Source organism: Tursiops truncatus, chromosome 16 (assembly GCF_011762595.2).
Source record: "Tursiops truncatus isolate mTurTru1 chromosome 16, mTurTru1.mat.Y, whole genome shotgun sequence".
Lineage (NCBI taxonomy): Eukaryota > Metazoa > Chordata > Mammalia > Artiodactyla > Delphinidae > Tursiops > Tursiops truncatus.
In genome coordinates this window covers 6,281,273-6,305,764 of record NC_047049.1, presented here as the reverse complement: position 1 = coordinate 6,305,764, position 24,492 = coordinate 6,281,273, and the positions used below count along the sequence as shown (strand labels likewise).

The 24,492-nt window shown below is 41.9% G+C and overlaps 2 protein-coding genes across 6 annotated transcripts in view; one reads left to right on the top strand and one right to left on the bottom strand.

Moving 5' to 3' along the window:
- DHX32 (DEAH-box helicase 32 (putative)) overlaps positions 1-20,933 on the bottom strand; it is a 52,420-nt gene extending 31,487 nt beyond the window's left edge. The window contains exons 1-4 of one of the 3 annotated variants that reach the window (XM_019940244.3): positions 20,794-20,933; positions 14,158-14,244; positions 13,219-13,311; positions 7,307-7,814 (exon numbers count right to left, since the gene is read on the bottom strand). In XM_019940244.3, coding sequence (XP_019795803.2) covers positions 7,307-7,588 — 282 coding nt within the window. In that variant the 5' untranslated portion in view covers positions 7,589-7,814; positions 13,219-13,311; positions 14,158-14,244; positions 20,794-20,933. The remainder of the gene's footprint in view (positions 1-7,306; positions 7,815-13,218; positions 13,312-14,157; positions 14,245-20,793) is intronic. The other 2 variants (XM_019940243.3, XM_019940242.3) reach the window with 2 other exon arrangements.
- Positions 20,381-24,492, top strand: part of FANK1 (fibronectin type III and ankyrin repeat domains 1) — a 116,871-nt gene continuing 112,759 nt past the window's right edge. Inside the window, exon 1 of one of the 3 annotated variants that reach the window (XM_073793812.1) lies at positions 20,381-21,288. In XM_073793812.1, coding sequence (XP_073649913.1) covers positions 20,490-21,288 — 799 coding nt within the window. In that variant the 5' untranslated portion in view covers positions 20,381-20,489. The remainder of the gene's footprint in view (positions 21,289-24,492) is intronic. The other 2 variants (XM_073793811.1, XM_019940245.3) reach the window with 2 other exon arrangements.

The following is a 24,492-nucleotide window of genomic DNA, read 5'->3' as shown; positions in this document are numbered from 1 at the left end:
GTGCCATTTTCTCCCCAAGGCTTGCTGCGATACCTCCCCTCCACCCCCCACCAGGAAGGAGACCCCACAGTGTACTTCCTGACAACCATGGCATGGACCGTGGACCACACTTCCTGCAGTTGCTGGTCTGTTCCAGTGCAGGTCTGTTCACCCCACTAGACTATGAGCTCTGGGAGAACAGAGATCTGTCTTGGTCACCAAATAATCTTAAATAAGTTTATTCAATAAATATTTGTTAAATGAACAAATTAATTTCTTACATTTTCCAGAAATATTTTTAAATTCTATGATTCGATATATTCTACCTTGAATTGCTTCACAATCACACCTAACTGGGAATTCACATAAAAGTTTCTATCTCCCTCATTCCCTAGGAAGTTATTTTTTATCCTTGTCAAATCCTTACTTTTTAACCCGATTCCCTATTCCCTTCATATCTAGGTCCTTAGCTGAGACCTCAAATGACACTTTTGTGAGAAATTATATTAAAACTGTTTGAATCTTTGTCTCCCCACTAGAGTGGAAGATCCTTAAGGTGGACATGCGTGGTTCATATTTCCCCCAATACTTAATAGAGGACCTGACACATAAGAGGGATAATAAATATCTGGATGGAAGGATGGATGAAGACATTAGAATAATTGAAAAGAAGGGAGAGAAAGGCTTAGACTCAGGACTTAACATGGGAGAGAAGTAATAAAACCAAGGGACATTTATTTCTAAGGAAGAATGAACAGTACTCACTAGCAGACTAATTATGCATAAGAAGAAACAAATATTTTAAGATCCCTGACTTAAAATATTAGGGCAATGGCGTCGTTAACAACCAGAAATTTAGAAGTAAAATAAAATAGAATGAATGAATGAAGCTAAACAGTAGCATAAAGTGCTTCTGGGGGGAGCGAAGTGTTCAAGGGGAGGGAGAGAACCTTCAGGAGAGCCGGGAAAGTGGTCAGGGTTAAGGTCATCTTCATGGGAGGACATCCAGGTGTAGCCAGCCTGAGATCAACTGCAAAACAGGCCAGGAGCCTAAGTGAGGGGCCAAAGCTAGAGATACACACAGAAGTCCTAGAATTTCAGAGCTGAAAGGAATGGCAGGCACGTAGGCCACGGCCTCATTTTACACACAAGGAAAGTCTTAGAAGGGTTACTTGCCCCAGTCATCCTGCCAGTAAACAGCCCAGCCACAACCTACGCAAATCTTCCAATTTCTCATCTGGCGTAATTTCCGCCAGGCCACGGTTGCTTCCGAACATCTTTATACAAAGGTAGTAATAGAAGCCATCAGGTTCTCAACCGTCAACGCTTTTTACTACTCTTTCTAGCCTAACAACAATGTCAGGGGACAGTACTACGATGACAGTGGGCACTATTTTACACAGCTAGAATTGCTGCTGAAATGACACCATTCAGTTTCACTAAAACACCTGGATATACTCAGTCTGGTTATTATTCTAAGATCCAGGATAGCTGCTTTCAAACTCTAGAATTCTACATGATTCAGATGATTATGGGCCACGTTCCCAAGGTTCCGACTTTGTTTTCTGAGTGCATTTCATTTATTTCTATTTACTCACATAAACAAATTCTGCAAGATTAGACTATTACAGTATGTTTATAATGTTATAAACATCATACAGGCCTGGCAGTGCAATAAATATAAACAATCCAACAGTCCTCACTGTCCTTTTTGCCCTCCTCCCACAATAGAGCAAATGATTTCACCTATGAGGCAAAGAAAATAATTCAGAAATGGGACAGCTCTTCTAGACATCAATTCAAATCACCAGCGAAAGACTGAACACATGCATCTTGGGCTTAATGTAGGGATGTCTGCTGACACGGCCAAGCTGAAAGTTGAGCACAAGTCACAACTAATTGCAGAGCACCCACCCCACACAGCTCTGACTGTGTACGACGTACTGCCCCTTTCAGTAAGTCACACATGGATGACGACAGTAAGTGATGCAAATGCAAACTGAAAGGGTCATCTCTGAACAAAAAGGAGAGACACAAGAAATCATCTCTCCTAATTATAACAAATTCTGTGCTTCAGCATACCTTCCGAATCACCCCAAGCAAGCTGAGGCACGCTGTGAAGTTTGATGCCTTTGCAAAGTATCGGCTGAAAAGAATTATGATTCAGCAAATGCCAGAAATGTGAACATTTCATAATTTCAAGCGGCACTAAGATTACAGCTTCACAGGGAACTCTTGCATTCTTATAGCAAATACCGTACCATTCTGCGCCCTGATTCTGATTCTCCTCTGGGAGTGGCTTTTTCTTTGTCCCAACAGTACCTCACCCTTCTCACCAATGCATTATATGCCTTGAGATTTCATGTCTCTCTCTATAGTTTCTCTTTGGAAGGTACGCCCCCCCACCCCCGGCATCTAGAACATACTTTAGTACTTAGCAGAATGTGTGCAATTTGGTGAACAAAACAGAAAACTGTTCTTTTATAACTGAAAAAAACAAACCTATTTACAAATTTACCTGGGCCTTTCAGCAACAGATAACACCCACATTTATATATTTGGTCTAGAAAATTTCCCTACTAGGAATCACAACTTCAAATATTTTCATTCTGAACTCATCCAACAACTTTTTCACATTCTCTCAATCTCTCAACTTTTTCACATTCTCTCAATCCAGTTTTCTGGACTGTGTGACGTGCCACACGTGCTGAAGCCTGAGCGGTGAAGCCGGCTCCGGGTCGCACAATCAGGCGCAGACGCTGACAGAGCGCGCCCGGGTCCTGGCTCTTATCTCCTCCCTGCAAGCAAATCACCGGGACTCTGGCCCATCTGCCGCTACGAGAGTAGGTAAGAGGGGTCCTCCAAGTAACCAAAACCTAATCTACATCAAGGCTTCGCCAGCTTGACTTCGTAACCGGAGCTCTACAAGTTGTACAGATCCGGAACGCGAAGCCAAGACGCTCCATCCCCACCCCGGGCAACAGGCAGGAGGCTGGGCTGCTGGACTGTGGGAGGCTGGGGCCCAGGATCCTCGGCTGGTCCAGATCAGAACCAGGAGGGCAGCGGAGCAGTCTCGTTGCTGCCACCGCAGCAGCAGGACAGCCACGTGAGTCACACTGGTGTGGAACCTCCTGCCCCTCCGTCCACGTCTAGAGATTGCGTCCCCTCCTCTAGCGGATGTACAAGTAAAGGACGCGAGACACAAGTCATCTGTGAGACACAACGCTACTACAGCTGAACAAATTCCAGTCCCAAAGGCCCTCAAGCCCTCGTTTTATGTCCCCAGCCTGCCCATGGTGACTGATTCCTCTTCTGGGCCACCCAGAGCGTGGCTGTGCCAAGGTCCCAATCACTCACTTTTATTTAAGAACCAGAATCACGAAATCCAAAGCTGAGAGGAACCATAAGGTCCAGCGATTCACCCAAAGGCATGAATCTCCACAGCAACGTTCTTGCAGGGCGCACGAAGCTGCCCGATGTGAGCCGGACGCCAGAACTCATTCCTGAGGAGTGCGTCCCCTTCCGCATTAATGTCACGTGTCCCTGGATACCGTAATTTGTATACCTCTTGAGTGAACACAGGTAGACTCCGCCAGCAGAAAATGCGGAGTAAGTTACTCAGCTAATAAGGTGCAGTTGTTCTAGACCAGCCAGCTTCTTAGTTTAGGCTAAAGCTCAGGTACGTCATGCTTATTCAGCTCACTGACCCAACCATTTCGGGGGAAATTTCAGGACAAGGAAGTAAATAGATGGTTCTAAAAATATTTCATTGTCTTTTAGGCTTTTTCATAAATCTGCCCCAAAAAAGGTAACAAGAAGAAGCTCTATAAATGTATGAAAAGTTGTCCTCTTTTCCAGAGGACGGTCACAAAATAGCCTCCGTACCATCTGCACTAAAGAGAGGCGGGATTCTGGGATCCAGCAAAACACTTGTGGTCCTCTTGGGAAGGCTCGGGTCTAAAGACAGACTTTTCTTTGAAAGGTTTAAAATGCTGAGGAAAAAGAAAATAGTCTTAGAAGCTCTTTAAAAAATAACCAGGTTGTTTCCAGAATTAAGAAAACAACTGATGCTCCCACTATTTAAATTGGTTTAGAATTTGATTTCTCCTACCCTGAAGATACATACTGCCTTCACACTTAACGGAAACAAGCATGATTTATTAAAATGATCAAGAAGTTAGAGATGACAAGAGAAACCATTGCTAGGTATTAACATAACATATTACATGACAACAATTCTGGCCCTTTAAGATCACAAATTCTGAAAGAAAACTCAAGGAGTATATATTAAAAAATTTTTTTGTTTAAACAATAGTGTGGGTTAGCAATTCTGAAACTAAATTTTGAGCATTCTAAGATTGAACAAGTAAAGATATTATGAATAATGAGTGCTAAGTTTCTCATAGTTAGAGAAAGGAGTTACAAATATGGAAGTGGGGAAGGCTAGAATGAACGCTGTACAGCTAACTGGAATCAGAGGCATCAGTAGGAACTCATGGTTTTAAAAATAGAGAGACAGAAATACAGATAAAACAGAAATATACATAGAGAAAGAAATACAGAGAAATAGAGAGCAACAGAGAAAGACAGAAATCGTAAGAGCTAGAGAGATAGAAGGAGAAGCAGGAGGGCCTAGAAGCAACTGACAAGTCAATGGCCAACGGGCACTTAGCACCCATCTCCTGGTTTTTAAATACAATTCCCACTAAAATGAACCACCAGGGCTCCTTGAGAAAAATGGCTGTTTCCAAGACTGGAGCAGGGAACATACTAGATGAGCCTATAACATCTTACTGGGCCAGAAAGCAAAGAAATGCTCAGAGAATGATGTCAAAAGAACACAGAAGGCATCCTGAAGGGGTTCCCATAGGCCACATGGGGGACGATTTGAGCAACAAAATAAACGGGCTTAGTAATGAATTATCACCTACAGAATAAAATAAGAATTCATGAGTCCACACTGACATAAATAAATGAATAAATAAATAAGGAAGAAGAAAAAGCTCAGTTTTACAGAAGAATTCCAAATATTAAAGGTATCAATAGAAGGAATTTCAGAAATAGAAAAATCACCATTTGGTTACTACCGTGTAATAACGTCAAAGGTAAGAATCGTCCAAGGATGCTAAAATTAGTAGCTGGAGGCACGACAAGAAGCAGACTCTATGTAGCCTCCAAGTATCTCCCCATATCTCTTAAATGATAGGGGGGGAATTGTAACTTGACAATAGAGATCAAGACAGTCACCACCTTACCAAGTTATCAAAGTTAACATCCCCAGTCATGGGAAAAATCTTCTGTCTCCTGCTACGATGCCCCGAGGAGGACACATAGCACTTCTGTGCTCTTCCTGCCACAAACGCAAAATTGGAATCTAATCCAAAGGAAACACCAGACAGATTCAAACTGAGGGATGTTGTACGAAATAACCAACGTGTACTCTTCAAAAATGTTGTGGTCATGAAGGACAAGGAAAGACTGAGAAGCCGCTTCAGATCAAAGGTGATTAAGGAGAAATGACAAGGAAATGCAATGTAACTTTGGATTGGACTCTGGACTAGAATTTTTTTTTTTAATGACAAAGGTCCTTAGTGGGCAAACTGATGAAATTTGAATGTTATAAGTTAGATTTTGGTAATTATGTTGTGGCTAGCCCTGTTTTAGTAGATATTGCTGAAGTATTTGGAGGTAAAGGATATCATATCATCAACTGACTCTTAAAATGTTCAGAATAAAAATCAGTGTGTGTGTATGGAGAGAGAACAATAAAGCACGTGTGGTAAAATGTTAACTTTGGTGGAATCTGGGTGAACTATATGTGGAAAATCTTTGTACTATTTTTGCAACATTTTGTAAGTCTGAAATTATTGCAAAATAAAAACTTTCATTTTTTTTTTTTTTGGCTGCGTTGGGTCTTCGTTGCTGTGCACGGGCTTTCTCTAGTTGTGGCGAGTGGCGGCTACTCTTCATTGCGGGACATGGGCTCTAGGCCCGTGGGCTTCAGTAGTTGTGGCACACAGGTTTCAGTAGTTGTGGCACACAGGCTTCAGTAGTTGTGGCTCGCGGGCTCTAGAGCACAGGCTCAGTAGTTGTGGCACACGGGCTTAGTTGCTCCGTGGCATGTGGGATCTTCCCAGACCAGGGCTCGAACCTGTGTTTCCTGCATTGGCAGGCTGATTCTTAACCACTGCGCCACCAGGGAAGCCCCTAAATAATTTTTAACTTGCCACTTGTCCACAGAAACCAGGAAAATTATACTCCTTCAGTTTTCATCCTTAGCTTCTTATGACAAACTAAATCATTCATTGTAGCAACAACTCATCACAACAAACAGAAAATCATAATAAACCCTTGATATTGGCAGCTATAAACAAGATTAAAGAAAAAAAAAAACCTGTTGTCCATTTCACCCCTCTTCAAGTTCCATTTAGAACAAGTAAGCCCCAGAGGTAATAAAAACCTTAAAGCAGCAAAGTATAGTAGAAAGAGTTCTTAGAATTCCAGCTCAGAAAGTTATGTGACATTCGTTAGACAAATTATCAAACCCCTCTGGGCCAGGGTTTCATCATCTGAAAAATGAAGGGGTTCTATCAGATTATCTCTGTGGTCTACTCTATAATTCTCACATCATGAGAACCTACAAATGAATTTCATAATAAAAATACTTACTGCTTGCTTTACAATTTAAGTGTAAAATAGAGATCTCACTCAAATCAAACTTCAAGTTCAAATATGACAACAATAAACTGGCCAGTAAATAGTCATTAGCTGTCTATCCTAATTCTTTCCTCCTTTTTAGATCCTGGAGTGTGTGGCTCTAGGCCTGGATCATATTTGGCCACTCGGTTATTTCTTACAGTCCGGAAAATAAGAACTTCCTTGTGCTTCTGACTTTCTGTAACTTAGCCAACTTCACCAATAAGCATATCCACACATCCTGATTATCAGACTGCTGGACATGTAAACATGGCAGTTAATCCCCAAACCTGTGGCAGGCAAATAACATCTATCACATCTTTTAAAATATAGCATGCACAACAAAATAATTTGAATAGGTTTTTCTGCTATTCTAAAGAACATTCAGTGGTACAATAAACACAATTAATATCCACCTACGTATTAACTTTTATTCAGCTGGCTTTCATAAAGAAATGTAGGGAAGTAACTTAACTGTTGTGCCTGAATTGCTAATGCTCTTTTTTGTTTTGTTTTTTGGTTTAGATAATATCATTATTAAAACAGAACACTATGCTGTGACACTGTGATTATTTAAGTAATACAAAAGTACAACACACAAAGTAAATGCTTTTTTGTAGTGGCTACTCACCTGAGAGCTCTTGCCACATTTAGCGTCTCCTGAAACGATCACAATTTGACTTTGAAGCAGATTCTCCATGAAGGAGTATTTTTCCTTCCATATTGGAAGATCTTCTCTTTCTTTCAGAAGTTTATAATAACGTGATGAATATGGCAATCCATCAAAGGGGTTAAGTTCCAGATCCTCACAGGCCAAAATCCCCTCCTCATTCCCCTCACTGGAATCGAGGGATTCAGGAAAATAGCGTTTTTCAGAGGAAGAGTTTGGACATTCCAGTTCTTCTTCTTCCATCTTGTCCAAGTGAGCTTAAGCAGCTGGCATTCTCCTACAATAACCCACTGCACATAGGGTTGAAAGTGCACATATACAAACTCAGATGTCCCAATGGCTAGGGCTTCAGTTCAAGGTTTTACAAGCTGAATTCCTCAAATCTGCATCTGTTCTTCTTTGCTGCATGAGCTACTATGCTGGCTCCCCAGCACTCTTCAGCACGTCAAATGATTGTCAATAAACCACGCTAAACACAAACAAAACAAAAGAAGGAAAATCAGGTACATATACATACAAGATGTTCAAAAGAAAAAGCATACGCCTTCAAAAATAAAAGCACGATTCTTCCTGTTAACTGGTTACTGTCTTTTATTTCTGCTGTCTGTTTAAAAGGCCAGGAATAATATAGGTTAATTCTTAAAGTCTGGTTGGCTGCAGTTTTTTCCTGGCCAGTTTGGAAAACAATTCCACACTGGACCCGGTGCTCTCTGCCTGATCCGCCTCTATCACAGGTCCCTGCATCTTGATTGACAGTGAATAGAAAGCAACAGGGGGACATTGTGAGTGTGAGCCTCCATCACGTGGTCACTAATCCCACTACAAAAGAGATGCCAGACCCTATAAAAGGGAAAACTGTGAGGGCTTGGGGAGTGTTCTCCAACACTGGCTACAAGAGTCTACTACTTATTTATTTATTTAGTATTAAGAACTCCTCTAGTTTAAAGGAGAATATTAAAAAAAATACTTCATTTTACATTTGCTTGTGCCAGTTTACAAAGTCAAGTGAGCGAGTTGCTTATTTTTTTCCATCTGAGGCTATGGCTAGCTTTTGTTAATGAGGTCTTTGTTTGCTTAATTAAACCAGAAATCTCAAGCATATTTCTCGAGATTCCTGGGTCCTGAGCCCAGTATGTCAGATTCAAGAGGCAATAAAATACATTTAATTTAAATGAAGAAGTGAAAAATTGCCTAAGAAAAGGTAAAATTTATGCTAGTAACTCCCTACGTGTCAGGTAAGGGGTCCTTCCTTTTGCAATCACTGGTGATTTTTTAAAACTCTAATCAGTATTGCTGGAAATAAGCACCTTTTCACATTAATCAAGGGAAAACTAAAAAGACAGAAAAACTTGAGTACAAAAGAACAAATAATAAAATACATTTCATGATATCTTGTCACTCAGATCACTCTTTTTACAGCACCCCATTTATTGGAACTATTACTTTTTTTTAATGTATAACACACCACTTTATTTTTTTAACTTCCTTTTTAAAATTTTTTTCAAATTTATGATTTTTTAAATTTATTTGGCTGCGCTGGGCCTTAGTTGCGGCATGCAGGATCTTTTTTTTTTTAGTTGCAGTATCTTTTTCTTTTAGTTATGGTGTGTGAACTCTTAGTTGCGGGGTGCGAACTCTTAGTTGTGGCGTGTGGGATCTAGTTCCCTGACCCAGGGATCAAACCCGGGCCCCCTGCATTGGGAGTGAGAAGTCTTAGCCACTGGACCACCAGGGAAGTCCCGGAATTATTGCTTTAGATTGTCAGAGTTAGTGGGCTCAAACGGCTAGCTCCTAATCATAAGTAATAAAAAAAAACCCTCCTCCATTGGTCAAGCCAGGCTCCAAGGAAACAGTCAATCACTTAAGAAACATTCGCTGAGTGCCTTTTCAGGGCTTAAATTAATAAACTAGGCACTGGACACCCACTTACTTTAGGGGTAGGACGAAGAGTGGGATAGAATTTTTAAAAAGTCACACACAAATAGGCCAAAAGAGGGAGAAACCAGAGCAGGGAAAGGACGTTTTAGCTCTATGAAGGTAGAGTTCTTCAAAATTCATTCTAAAAGCCATTGTTTCAAAATTATAATGGGATTATAATGTTGTGATAACACAAATGCAACATGCATTAACTCTACAATTCTTCACTGCCCCATGGCTGAGACCACATCCACAGAAAAGCTCCAAAAACACAATAGCCTGAGATCACAGGACAAGCTGACTTTGACAAGGTATCCAAGAATCAGAAAATTCTACTGCTTAAGAGAAGCTGACATTTAGTGTTATATTCAATTTTTGTTTTGTTCTGATTAGAATCCCTTCCAAGGGATCTCATCGTACATGTAAATTAAATTACTGTAATGACCAATGATTGCCTTAGGTACTATTTCTGAATTGTTTTAACTTAAAAACAAACAAAAAAGCAGAACTATTATTTTTACCAAATATGTGTCCTTGAAATGTTTCTCTTAATTTTATAACACTCCTTAAAAGTGTAATAATCTTGTAATTAAAGTAAAATCTTACTTATAAAGTATTTACCACTTTGAATCCTGGGGGAACAGTCACGTTTTCTGAATAGTCATCTTTCTAGAGATCTAAGGCTCACCTAGCCCCTTCATAACACGTACAATGTGTACAGATACATCACCCACTTCTCTGTTATGGTGATTAAAAGACGACCACAGATTCTCTGCTCGCACGGAGAGGTGGGGCCTATTTCCTTTCCCCTTGAGTCTGAGCTGGCCATGGGACTCAGTATGACTACAAGAATGCAGTGAAGTGACGATCGGCTACTTCCAAGGCATTCACATGCTTGAAACACTCCCCCTTGGAGCCAGCTGTCATTCTGTGAGATGCCCAAGGAACAGAGAGAGGCCACTGGGAAGAAACCAAAGCTTGGCGTCTGTCTTCAGAAAGCACAGACCGCCAACCATGTGCGTGAGCCGTGGAAGATGCTCTAGCCCAGTAAAGCCTCCGGATGACCACAGGCCCAGCCCACAGGACACCCAGCAGAAGGAGCCAAGTCAACGCAAAGAACCATGGGAAGGGTACATGGTCACTGTTATAAGCTACCAAGTTCCAGCAACAGATAACCAGACTTCTGCCTACTAAACAGAGTATACTCAGAATTCAACACCTTCTTCACAACTCAGCATCACCAATACATTGGTTCCTATAACACAATGATGATTGCAGATTTCCCTGAAGTGACAGGGGTCCAAGGCCAGACTGCAGCCCCAGAGTCCTCCTTTCTCTGGGGATTCAGTACCCACGTCACACTGTGGTCAGCTCATTTACCTGGTGAGGCCATTCTCTGCTTCTCTAACCTGCTCTCCTACTTGGCGTTTAGAAACCAGTTAGGCTTGTTTGACAGAAATACTTGTAATGGTTGAGTCCACAAAGGGCTCTACGCTGAATCCAATGAGTCTGAAGGGTAAAGCTAAGAAGTCTGTGACCTCTATTTCCAGTTCGCTCAGGAACTTTTTACTGCGATATAGACTGAGTTCCAGATTTGGAGGGGGGAGTGGCTGAGTTTTGAGCCCACCCGACTCCCACGACCGACCTCTCCTCATTTATCCAGCAACTGGCATCAGTCATGTCAATGATTTTCTCCTAGATGTAATTAAATACATACAAAAGATCCGCGTCTTGGCCTTTGGCAAATTTAATAGTACTAACCTAAATAAAGGAAAACACATAATACGGCAGGCTACATGCCACTGAAAATAAAATTTAATAAAAACCGTTATCAGTATAAACAACATTCTACTACAATAATTTTAAATCTGAAAGACTGGCATTTGCTCCTTTTCAAAGCTATGCTACCTGAGGCTGTAGATTACAACACCTGTCAAAGACTGCCCTTTGAAGTCAATCTATTGCAACTCTTCAATGAGTATTTATGAAAACAATACACATCTAGCATAACATGAAACCACCTTCACCAAGAAAAGAATCAGAAGTTGATGTAAGATGAAGCTATGTGTTAGCCATTGATATTCTGGCTCTGGTCCAGTAATTCTAGAAATGTTTGCAAGGGACTAAGTGAAACAAGATTGTGAAATTTGTCCTGAATAACTGTTTCACTGTTCAATGCTTCTCTTCAGTATTTCTCTCCATGTTCAATTTAATATAAATGTGTTCTTCAGACCCACAAAACTCTCAAATGTACCATTTTAGCAATTGCAGAGATCTGGAGATTTCCCAACACTTAGTCTCTGGACCTCTTCCCTTTTCTCTCTATAACAGGGCCCGCATGGTCTCATCCTGTTTCATGGCTTTAATGCCATCGTATGTGGAGGACTCCCATTTATTCATCCTGTCAATCCTCTCTCCTAAACGTCAGGTCTCACGTATCCAACTACCTACTTGTCATCTCCAACTTGGATATTTAACAGGCTTTTCAAACTTTACGTATCCAAAACTGAGCTCTGATATTTGCCCCAAAGCCATAAACCTGGTCTCCTCATCTTCTTCCTTTTAATTGCTCAGACCAAAAATTTTGAAGTTACTCTTCATTTTTGTCTCAAATTCCACCTCTGGTCCTTCAATGGATGTGCAGAATAACAGCCTCCAAAGATGTGCACGTCCTAATCCCTGGGATTTGTGAATATGTACTTTGCTTGACAAAAAGGGCTGCAGATGTGATTAAGTTAAGGACCTCGGGATAGGGAGATTATCCTGGAGGGTCCAAGCTAATCGTAAGGATCTGAAGCTCAGAGAGCCGTTCTCAGCTAGAGTCAGAGGGAGATATGACCATGGAGGAAGGGTCAGGGAGATGCAACGTGCTGGCTTTGAGGATGGAGGGAGGGGCCGTGAGCCGTGATGTGTGTGACCTCTAGAAGCTGGGATTCTCTCCTACTGGTCTAGAAAGCAGCACAGCCCTGCCGACCCCTTGACTTTAACCCAGTGAGATCCTGTGATGGACTTCTAACCGAAGCACTGTAAGATAATAAATTACCACTAAATTTGTGGTAATTTGTTACAGGAGCAATAGTAAACTAATACATCTGATCATGTCAGCTCTACCTTCAGAATACATCAAGGACCCCATACGTTCTACTGTGAACAGCTGGTCTGAGCCACCATCCTCTCCCCTGGATTACTGCAATAGCCTCCTGACTGGTCTTGGTTCCACCCTTAGTCTCCTGGAGTCAAAGTGATCCCATTACAAGTCAGCTCACGTCTCCTCTGCTCAAAAATTTCTAATGGCTTCCGATTTCATCTTACTCCAAGGAAAAGCCACAATCCTTAATAGGATCTACAAGTCCTGTGGGACCTACAGCCATCACCTGTCTGCCCTCGTTTCCACTGGCTCCCTCCCAGCTCACTCTTCTCTACCCACGTGGCCCCTCACTATTCCTCAAACACACAGCACACGCCTGCCTCAGGGACTTCACGCCTGCTCTTCTCTCCTTCTGAAATGTCCTTTCCTCAGATATCCAAATGGCCAGCTCCCTTACTTCCCAAAGATCTTCATCAACTCTGTGAGGGCTTCCCTGCCACGCGGCTGCCCTGTCTGAACTTCTACCCACACCCCCGCACCCCAAACCCACTTCCTAGCTTATTATTTCCTGCATTATTTTACCTCTTTATTTTGTTTACTGTTGGTGTCCTCCACCAGACTGCAAGCACCCTGAGTCAGGGATGTGTCTATTTTGCTCCTCACATCCACAGCAGAGCTGACACATAGAGAGCATTCAAAAAATATTTGTCGAATGAATGAGTGAATAGTGTTATTAGCACATCAGGGATACTGCTCTTCGACTTTCCAGGTTGCCCTCGATTCATCAGTGACCAAGTCCTTCAAAATTCGGGATTCTGCTCCTTCCATCTCCCTCGTCTTTCATCCCCAGACTCCCGTGACCACCTACCTTTCTCCTCAGTCTCTCCACCACAATCTCTCTTGCACAGATTTGCACTTTCATTATTTCACTCTCCTCAAAGTTCCAGTTAGCTTGCTACTGCTGAATGAACAGAGTTGAGACACTTCTGTCAGGAACTCACCATGTTTCTGGATTTCGGTAACTTTTCTGTCCCCTTTCATTAATGATATAGAATAGACCCCTGCTGTTTTTAAAGCATATGGCCTGAAATTTTGGTGAATCACCACAAGCATCAACTGAAATATTTGTGCCAGCTCTTGAGTTTTCCCTTGAACCACATACCCAAACCACAGAGTGGCTCCTTTTGCAACATTTATTAAAGCTGTTTCTTTCTTGGTGACTTGAGGAGTTGTGTGGAAAATCACAGAGCTGCACTGAGATTCACATAACAGCGTTGTCACGCTTACTCCAGCAGACCCCTGATCTTTCGGGCCACTTGTAAATAACCAGTACGAGGAGGCAACATCCCTAAGTATTAGGGAACTACTGAACTATCTGTACTACTTACTGTCTTTCCCCCATATTTTCAGTCTCTCTACTTGAACCATTATTGAGCTATATCTTCTTTGGCAATTTCCAGAGTCTGAACCCAAATACTGTACGAACCCGCGTCCCCTGCATCGGCAGGCGGACTCTCAACCACTGCGCCACCAGGGAAGCCCCAAAAAGTTATACTTTTGTCAGTTATATTTAAAAACTAAGATATTCCCTAGTGTTGCAGATTTCTGACTCTCCCAGGAAAAACACAACCTTAATAAAGTAAACCCTGATCTCCACTATGAGTACAAATGCTGAAAAAATAAAGGTATTAATTCTCTCCTTTTACAGGAGCAGCTCAGCAAAAGGAGACATCTGCCTATGTGGAACCTTTGGAATGAAGCTGTAACACTAACACAAACACTCACCACACGTACTCAACACACTTACTCAGGTTTTCACTTTGTGTCCTCTAGCTCTAGGTTTATGATAGACTTCTGAAGGTCAAGATCCGTTTCGGAGCCATCCTTGCGAAGTCTACAATATAAAGGGCTTTGCACAGATTATGTGATCAATAAATATTATCTGAAATAATATACGATATACTTGTGAACCATGATTATAATGTTTAGAAGAAAGAAGGTTAATGAGGCATTACCAGTGAATAATAACTCTTCAGGATAAAGGGCTATTATTTTTTTTTGGAGAATGGGATCATTAGTCCCATATTCCATGCCAATTCTATTCAAAGTGCTTGTTTGCGGCAAGATAAGGAGCTTAAACCAGAATGTAAATTAACTCACTGCCTCCTTCACTGAAGAAGTCTTGCTGTTAAACTGAAATAAGCAGTATGATTAGTGCCATAGTCTATTTACATGCTGGTACCAGCTCCTAGTCTCATTGCAAACCAGTAACAGTCTGTGGACTGGCACTGGTCTGCAGACCACACTTTGAAAAGAAAGGTTCTGTACAACCCCTAAAGTTGGACCAGTACTAATGATAACGATAATAATGATGATAATTCTACCAATTAGCCTTTATAGAGTGCTTACCGGGTGCCAGATGCTATAAGTGCTTAAGCACTTTATATGGATTACTTCATTTAAACTCTTAAGGACCCCATGAGGGTTGACTTTATTATTTCCATTTTTTCAAATGAGGGAATTTAAGCCTTCAGAAGCTTAGTTAATTTATTCAGCTTTGAGATGCGCATCTGTGGTGGAGCAGGTGCTGAAGTCCTGCGGTCTGATCTCAGCTTCACCCCAGGTACGTGTACAGTGTGTGCATAACGACATCGTACCACACTGCTTCCTGACTGCGTTAAAGAATGTGGGCTCCCACCGCAACACTGTGGGGTGAAGAAATACTTGATATTATGGGAGATGTCAGGCAGGGTGGTCTGGAAAAAATACCGTAAGACAAATAATGTGCAGTTCTTTTATGGGAAGAAAAACATAGTTGTAATCACCCACATGAAGTTACAGTCAAATACCTAATATGTAAACTTTATTTCCTAGGCATGTTATATTTTAATTGAAACACTGGACTTAACGTTACTGGGATTTTTAGAAGATTACCCCTTTGCTTTCCTTTGTTTTAATTGGCTCAGAGCTCCCAAAAAGCACATCCTACTGGTTTCTAGTATCTACTTAAAACCTTTCTTGAACAAGGTAAGGTAAAAATTCAGAACTTATTTTAAAAACCTTATTTCTAGACTCCTAAAGTTGACTCTGTCTTGACTTTAAGTAAGCAAATCAAATTAATCAGCTACTTAAAAATACTCAAATGAAAAATGATTCACTTTTAACTCAATATTGGCTCATACCAAACACAGCTTGAATAACCAATCCTGCACAGTTAATTTGTTAAAGAATCCTACATTCTGCTGGTAGTTTGCATCTACAGAAAGACTTCCCAAGCTCAAGCAATGCTTATGTGTCATAATCACATATTACTCTCCACATGGAAGTTTGTAAATCAAGGGTTTGGTTAGACTTTCAAATGGCTGGGTCACTCAGTGCTTTTCAATATTACTTTGGTGATTTTTTTAACTGAATAATATTCTGAAAAGTAACATTTGAGTAAAAGCAGAGTTAATGAAGTATGCTAAAATATTAATTTGGCTCATGTATGCAGTCAGGTTAGGTATCTGAGCAAATGGGTGGGAGCCAATCACAGCTGCAATCTCAAGACTAGGTTACTGCCGGCCTCCCTGGGGAAGTCAGCATATTTACTGGACCTCCACCGCACACGAAGCCAACTTTGACCCACTTTTTTCAAAGACAGTATTTGCTTGAGGCATTATCATACCTCCTGGAGTTACATTCTGCTCTAAATGGAGATCATGAAAAAACCACAAATACCAGGACGTTTTGTTCTTTGCGAACAAAGCAATGGGTAGCCGTTTTGCATCACCTTTAACAAAGCAATAATAAACTGATAAACTGTGTTGTTGTGCTCTGTGGCAGGTGGAGGGAAGCACTGGGCTGGCCAGAAAGTTCGTTCGGGGTTTCCCATAGGTGCTATGGACAAATTCGAATGCACTTTCTGGCCAGCCCACTGTAATCATTTCAGGGAATGCTGGTACATGAGCCCTCTAACAGCAGGGATTCTGTTTTATTAATCTTTCCAGATCTTCAGCTCACTTTTCTGGCCCCGCCTCTTTAGTCTCCTTGCGTTCTTCCTCCGTACCCTACTCCTCCTATAAGATATATCCGTGTACCCCAGAGTTCTATCCTTGGCCCTCTTCTCGTTCCACACCATCTCACTGGGGAATCTCATCACATTTTTAACTTCAATTACTGAATGCTTCATCCAAATTTCTATCTTCATCCCAGACGTCTTTCTACAGTTCCAGACACACATGTCCAACTACTGCTTATGGGACACCCCAACTCAGATGACAGGCAATTTCAGAGTTAACATTCAGAACTGAGCTCATCATCTGCCCCATTTCTTACACTCCTGAGAAAGAAAAAGATGTCTTTCCTTCTTTCCTGTTCCAGATTCAACAACTGACAGAACGGTCCCCCCCCTCAGCGGGGAGACAGCCCTGGCTTCTCCCTCACCTTCACGCCTCCCCAACACCAACTCCGCCTCTCTCAGCTGTCCCTCCTCCTCCCACCAACACCGCCTTAGTATGTTAACATTTTTTCACGGATTACTGCAAAATCTCCAATTTTTTCTGCATGTAATTTTGGCTCTCCATCAATGTCATTCACAGGCTGCCGGGGATCTCCTTCAAATGCATAACTGATCATGTCACTGACTCAAGTACTTTTTATTGACTTCAAGATAAAATGTCACTCCCAGGTTCTTTCTGATTTAGCCTGCATTTGCTTCTCCAGCCTCACTTCCTTCCACTCCCTTCTACTAAGTTCTCTCTGCTCCAGCCACAATGAACTTTTGCCTAGAGTTGGCCTCCCTGCCTCCCTGCCTTTGCTCAAAGCTCCTCCTCTGCTTGGGAAGCCCTCCTGCCCCCACATACGATCCATCTGGTCACTTCCTAGTCCCTGTATGAACAGCGACTCCGGAACCAAGGAAGCACCTAACACGCTACGGCTGCTCAATAAATGTTTGCTGTATGCTGGAATCAATAACAACCCTCTACGTTTAATAAATTCTTTGCAATATACACGGTATTTTCATTCATATCTATAATCACATTTACTTCATTTCTATTCTCACAACTTGACTATACAACCATTTCAGGTTTTATTATCCCCAGTTATCAATGAGGAAATAATAGCTCCTGACTTTACCAAGGTGGCAGAACTAGAAATTAATGCAATCATCCCTGACTAAAGGCTTGTCCTCTTTCTATTATTATTCAACTTAAATGATCAGGTACACACCGAAAACCCACGATGAGCTAAAGGAATACAGAAGCCTAGGTCATGGACTTAGCTCTAAAATGCTTAATCTAATCAGAGGCCAAGACCCATACACAAAAAATGACAGAGAACTCTACACGAAAGTAGAGTGTGTGTGTGTGTGTGTGTGTGTGTGTGTGTGTATGTATATATATATATATATATATATATATATATATATAATATATAGCCAACAACGACCTATTGTATAGCACAAGAAACTATACTCAATATTTTGTAATACCAGTAAGGGAAAGAATCTGAAAAAAAAAAAAAAATATATATATATATATAAAAATATATGTGGCTGAGTCACTGTGCTGTATACCTGAAACTAACATGAAACTAACACAATATTGTAAATTAACTATAATTCAATAAAAAAAAATTCTAAGAAAAAAAAGAAAGTATAGTAGAGTATAGGAATAAGTGCCAAAGTGTGTAGCGCCCCCAGTAGGAAAGAGAAATACATTCAGTGGGCAGTCCCCTAACCTGGAAGACTTCCCAGATGGAAACTGGGGGTGTGGGTGGCATGGCTCTGTAGCCCGATTATACTATGAATGATTAAAAGGGCTAAGAGATGGGCATTTCTTGAGTCCAACAATTTGAGTGCAGACCATGACAGGTCTGGAGGACTGAAAGGAAACAGCAAAAATGGAAATATAATTGTTTTCTGCCTTTGACTGAACTCCTTATGAGTTTCAGAAAGTAACAGAGAAAGAGGAAAAAGTACCCTCACTCTGGCAAAATAACAAACAAAAATCCAAAAACAAAAATGAGAAACTTCCTCTGACTTATGATAGTAAGTTTGCTAAATGGAAATAACACGTTCATTTGCTTTGTTTTCTTTCCTTCTTTTTTCTTTTTTAAATCATCCTACTAGGATTAAATAATGTTAACTTCCTACTGGAGTTATTTTTACTTTGAATTCTGATGTGGACAAGAGATTTAAATAAGAAAAAGAAAGGCTACTCTTACCGGCTACCTTGCTATTCCTTGTAACAGTGCTTTGCTTGCTACATTTAGTTAAGCATCAGTCAGCCAAGTAAATAATAATGTAACTATTCTATCCAGTGATGAGCTTGGAAACTTTTTTAAAAATCAGGACTTCATTGTTTTTAACTTGACCACCAGTAACACCCTGAAAATGACAGTGAAAAGAAACAGAAAACAAAGTAGTAGAAAATCCCCAAAGGGACAACCAATACCTTTACCATTCATCTCAACTCCTAGGACATTAGCAACCTTCTGACCTCAGGATATTTCCTCCAATAATGTATCCTTTACCTAGAGCGATTTCTCTAAAGCTCTTCTCACTCATTCAACAGACATTTAACAAGTACATTGTACTAGGGCTGGAGGAAGAGAAACTGAATGTTGTCCCTGCCTTAGACATCTTTGTACCTTCCCCTCCTCCCACTTCCCCCCACCCACAACCAGTCATTTCTTCCATAGGTACACTATCCCCTAAAATCCAATGTTGCTTTTCAGTTGCCAAAGTCACCTGTTACCTAAAATATTTCAGTGCAGGATTTCCTCAATGTCAAGTTCATAACTACTGATAAAATCATTCATCTATAATACAAAGTATTCCCCAATGCGTATCTCCATTTTTCCAACCTTAAAATCTGCATGCAACTACTAAACTCCTGAGTCCTTGTTACTTTGGCATGAAGATCTACAATGTTGCTTCTTCTTTTTAAATACAAATGCCTAATCCTTTACTATATGGGAAATTTTAACCCTACCTTTTTTTTTTCCTGCTAATAAAAGCCAAGTTTTCATCACTATCTTATCACATTGACTAAGATGTTATTAATGAGCACCATTATGTTTGTTTCTTGGATGAAAAGACCAATTCATGATTTTGCAAATGATGTGAAAACTAGAGTTTGAAAAGACTATACTACCAAAGTACTGTTGATCTTAGATGCTTTCTGTCTAAAAATCCATCCCCTGTGTCTCTATGTAACATGAACAGGTATTTAAGGTACCATGAAGTGCTTACTTTCCAACCTCAATTTATTACTTTAATATTTTAGCTTATGAATTACGGATTCTGTATATATCACACTGCTTGTCGATATCGACACATAAACCTTCTTGCTTTGACAATTAATCTGAAAATGTCTCCATATAGTCTGGGAGGGGAAAGCCTAATTTGGTGGAATATAATAAATGTCCCTTTTCAACACAGGATATATGCTTCTCAGGTTCAATTAACCTCTGAATGATTCTAAGAGAAAAGTAATTCTCCTTGATGTTCCTTGTCTACATAGCGGAAATCTCTCTAGTGGCAAAGAATGAGTAATCACTTACATGACCGCAAAAGGCCACTTTTCATTTCCCTCAAGTACTGTCTAGAGCAGCAGGAGGAATTGATGGAGGGGTCATAATCTCCAGCATGAGCACTAAATCAGTCATGCCATTTTCCTCCCACCTGCACTTTCATTCTCGTCCTTTTCCTTCTCTCTTCTCCATTTTTCCCTCTTCCTTACAGTTGTTTTTCTTAACCTACAGCACTCTCCCCGTGGTTTGAATTTTTACAACCTACCAGATAAAATCCCTGGTGACCCTCAAAGCTTCCTTACCTCCATCAGTGTTTTAAAAACAAATATTAGGAAAGATTACGGTGTGGGATCACGTTACATTTGTTTCACATACCTATAAAGTTTTGGCACAGAACGTGAGGGCTGATGCCACAACTCAATCGAAAACCGGGAGGGCTGAAACAAACACACACACACACACAAACTAACTCAACCGGAAAGATCCGACTCGGGCCCACAGCCTGAAATGTGACACTTGGGATGACAGTGCAATGCGGAGCGAAGGAATTCTCCCGGGTTTCAGGATACAAGGGACACACTCGGCCCACTGCTGACGACAGAAGAGGCTCTCATCTGCTCCATGCTTCCCGCAAATGTGACACGAGTGACCCAACTCTCCGCTCCCAAGGCGGGGCCGGGGTCCAAGCCCCCAAACCCCACCCCCGCGGCCGGGGCCCCCTGCTTGGAGGGCTGGTGTGCACAGGTTCTCTCCCCGCGCCGAGACGCTGCTACGGGAGGTTGGGGGAGGCCGCCTCCTCCGGAGCATTTTACGAGTCGGGGCAGGGTCGTCCCGGGCCAACGGGCGGGCAGGGGGCCCCAAACGGCCGCAACAGGTGCGCCCGGGCCGCCCACCCGCCCCTCCCGCCGCCGGGCCCGACCTTTACCTGCAGCGGCGGCTCCCGAGTCCGGGGAGGGAGGCTCAGGCCCGGCCGCCCTACCCCGCGGGGCAGGCCGAACTCGCCGGATGCACGGACCGACGGACCGACTGACGCCTTGGGTCGCCGACGGAGGGCCAGCAGGCCCCCAGCCGAAGGCCCGGGCACTGGCCCCGCCGGGGCCGCGAAGGCCGCCAGGGAGGGCGCGATCGCAAGATCAGGCCTCACGGGCAGAGAGTCTTCAGCCGGCGACCCCGCCGCCACCCTCGCTCGGTGCCCCTGCGACGCGCGGTCCTCGCGGCCGCCTGCGTTGCCTCGCGGCTTTTGGTCCCTCCCTCTCGCCGTCCTTCTTGCCCCTCCTCCCCCGCCCTCCGGGTTGTCAGGGCAACCGGAGAGACGCCGGCCCTGGAGGAGAGGCTTTCGGAGGGGCTGCGGCGGCGGCGGCGGCGGCGCGGGGGGCTCGGCCCGTGGGGCCCCAGGAGCATCTGACCATGGAGCCCCAGAGTAAGGGGGCCGGGGCCAGGGCCGGGGCGGGCGGCCGGGCCTGCCCGGAACGGGTGTGGGCGCCCTGCGCGCGGCTCCGCAGGCTTTTAATGCTTTTGACACAGAAATACGGTCTCCTCCTCGAGCTTTCTTCTCTTGGAGAGACAAGAAGGGGGCTAAATCCTGCCGAGTGTGTCCGCCGGGAGCCGGAGGGCCGGGTGAGCTCGGTAGTGTGGGCAGGAGGATGCAGCGCCGCCAGTGTGTTCCTTCCTGAAATGACCCCCAAGCAAATCCATTTCTTATTACTATTACTGTCATTGTTGTTGTTATTTTGTTTGGTAGTTTGATTCATTAACTGTAAATAGCCATTCTGCTTCTAAAATGTCAGCAATTAAACATGCAACAAGGCTAGGTCTTGTATTTATTAGAAGAGATCCCGTCCTCTTCCCAGTAGTCGGAGATTTGAATGAGAAAAAAATTTTGGAGCTTTGTCCAAAACTGTTAAATTCGTTACTGGAGGTTCTACGAGGTAGGCTTGGACACACACACAAAGTTACGATTTCTTTTTCTGTTTCCCACATTGTTTGACAAAAGGTGGGCAGTCTGGAGTTATCAGATCTAACACAAGCTTTAATTTACTGTGTTGATTGTTGTTGTTATTATTATTACTACGACTACTACTCAAACCTCTCTAGAAGGACAGTGCTCCGTCCTTCTTTCCCAAGCTAATGTTTTATTGCTCCTTTTGTTCTTAAAATAAGAACAGTGTTTTATATGGATGGACACTAGAAAGCCCTTGAACTTTTATAGAAGGATGCAGTTTGACTCTCCAAACCAAGTTGTCTTTTCTTGCACAATTTCAGAAATGGAAGTACTCAGACCAAATCCATTCTCTGGGGGATATGCTGACATTATTAAAGTTTCCAAGAAGGTTTTTAAAAACTTTTGCCTTTCTTTTAACTCACTTGCTGAGGAGAAAACTTACAAGTTGAGAGTTAGAGTTGTTTAAGTTGATTTTGTACAGTATTCTGTCACTTGCACTTGTAACTCTCTGGATTCCACATTTTATCTAACCTATTGAAAGAAATTTACAATAATACTGAAATTTTTGTTTCATTTCAAACTGATGCCAAGGTGTGTATGTTTTCTCTTTAGAGAAGAAATAAATCGAAGTGAAATATATCTTTTAAAACAGCAACTTTATTTCTTCAGATTTATGTTACTGTTTAAATGTGTAAACTATAACTTTCCAATCCATCAGTGCTCAGACTGTGTATCCACTCTCTCGTTCATGGTATTCATTATGCTCCAAACACTGTCTAAGGGGTGGAGGATTGAACAATGAATAGGACCATGTGGGCTTTGGTTATCCCTGGAAAACTGAGCAGACACTTGCCCAAGAATTTTTGAAACCTCCCTGGGGTCTGAGATTGGGGAAAAAGAGATGGGCAGAAGGCTTCCGGCAGGAAGCAATAGTAGGCTTGCAGAATGACCCAGCAAAGAATGAGGGAAAGGGATTCCAGAGAGAGGGAATCCCTTGGGTATAGGCCCTGAGACCTGAGAGAGTAGTGTGGGTTTGAGGCTCAGAGTTCAAAGATCAGTAAAGCTGTAAGTGAGAGAAGCCAGAGGGGTGGAGGGGAGGAGAAAGAAAAGAGACAAGCCTGGAAAAGTGAATAGGAACCAGATCCCAGAAGCTCTGTAAAACTGTGAGAAATTTATTACTGCTATGAATTTCACATTTATATCTCATCTCATTGGATTTTAAGGTGGAAAATATTTGTTAAGGAATCTATGCCTGGGACACAACTATAAATTTATTCTTTCTCACATACTCTCAAATGCTGTTATCAATTTAATTTTAGATAATTCAAACAATAACCATTTACGATAGGGAATTCTTTCACAGCCTAATAAACACCATTTTGGGTGTTAGTAAATATTTAAAAGGACAAGATTAAATGATCTTTAAGATCCCATTTAACTTGAAGATTCATACCCAACCAGATTTCACCTGAGACTCAAGTTGCTATTTTATTCTCTCAAAGGTATTGGAGAATGCCATGGCTATGATATTAACAAATATTACAGTTATAGGGTCACCATATGTTGCTGTGCCAATGTGATCCGACATACCCTAAGCCTGGTGTGTACGTGCTACCTTTTGTCATTGAGGGGTTTCAAATAGCATTTACAAGGGTAGTTGAGTATAGCATCAGTGACTTGATTAAAAGGAAGGCTCCTTCTTAATTGTTTTTAAGGATTAAACATATATCTAAGGACAACACCAAGGAACTACTAGGAATAACCCCCAAGTCAGTCTTATCCATTCTGTTTCCACACACTCAGTTTTCTATTACTTTTAGCAATGACCTTTATTAACTCAGTCATTAAAATCCAATAAACATAAACTCTTCAGATCCCACAGCTGGATCATACTCTGGCACTAGGCAGAGGGTGACAAGGGCTACCACTGTTTTACAGAATGATAATAAGTCAATGATCCCAGAAATGACTCCTCAGGGAAAGGGCAAATTAAATAAACTCACAACCTTGGGCCGTTCAGCATGGTTTTGGCTCTTGGCTTACACATTTACATATTTAATTATTTTCTTCCTAAACTAACAACACTATTGGAAAGCTAACCCATGTATGAAATAACATGGAAAATGTACATCAAATTTCTTTTTTTTTTTTTAAGAAAATATTTAAGTTCAACAGTACTATCTCTTCCCTAAGTTTTTAGTGAGTGACAATGCCAAGGGGTGGCTTTGGGGGTCTTTAACCCTCCCCCCCATGATCTTCCCTAGTCCACCAAATCACCCTAAACAAACACATAATCTGAATTTTATTTTATTTTTTTTTCATAATCTGAATTTTAAAATGTGTGTATATATCAATTGCAGCATCAAGACAACTCCCCAGCTCCCACTTACAGCCATATTGCCACCTGTCCCCTAAACTCTCCCTATAAAATAATCTGGGCCTAGTTTAGGCCAGGCAGCAGTTTCTAGATACACACATGCCTTTTAAAAGAAATGCTCAATGGGATTCTAAGTTATTCCAATGACTAACAGACGGAGGCATATCCTTAAAGGAGTGAAGACTTCTCCAAACCGGTTTTCCCACTGATCTTCCCCATATTTGAGTAGGATTTCACCACCTTCCCAGTTACTCCAGCTGGAAATCACAGTCATCCTTAACTACTCTCTTTTACTCGCCACCCCT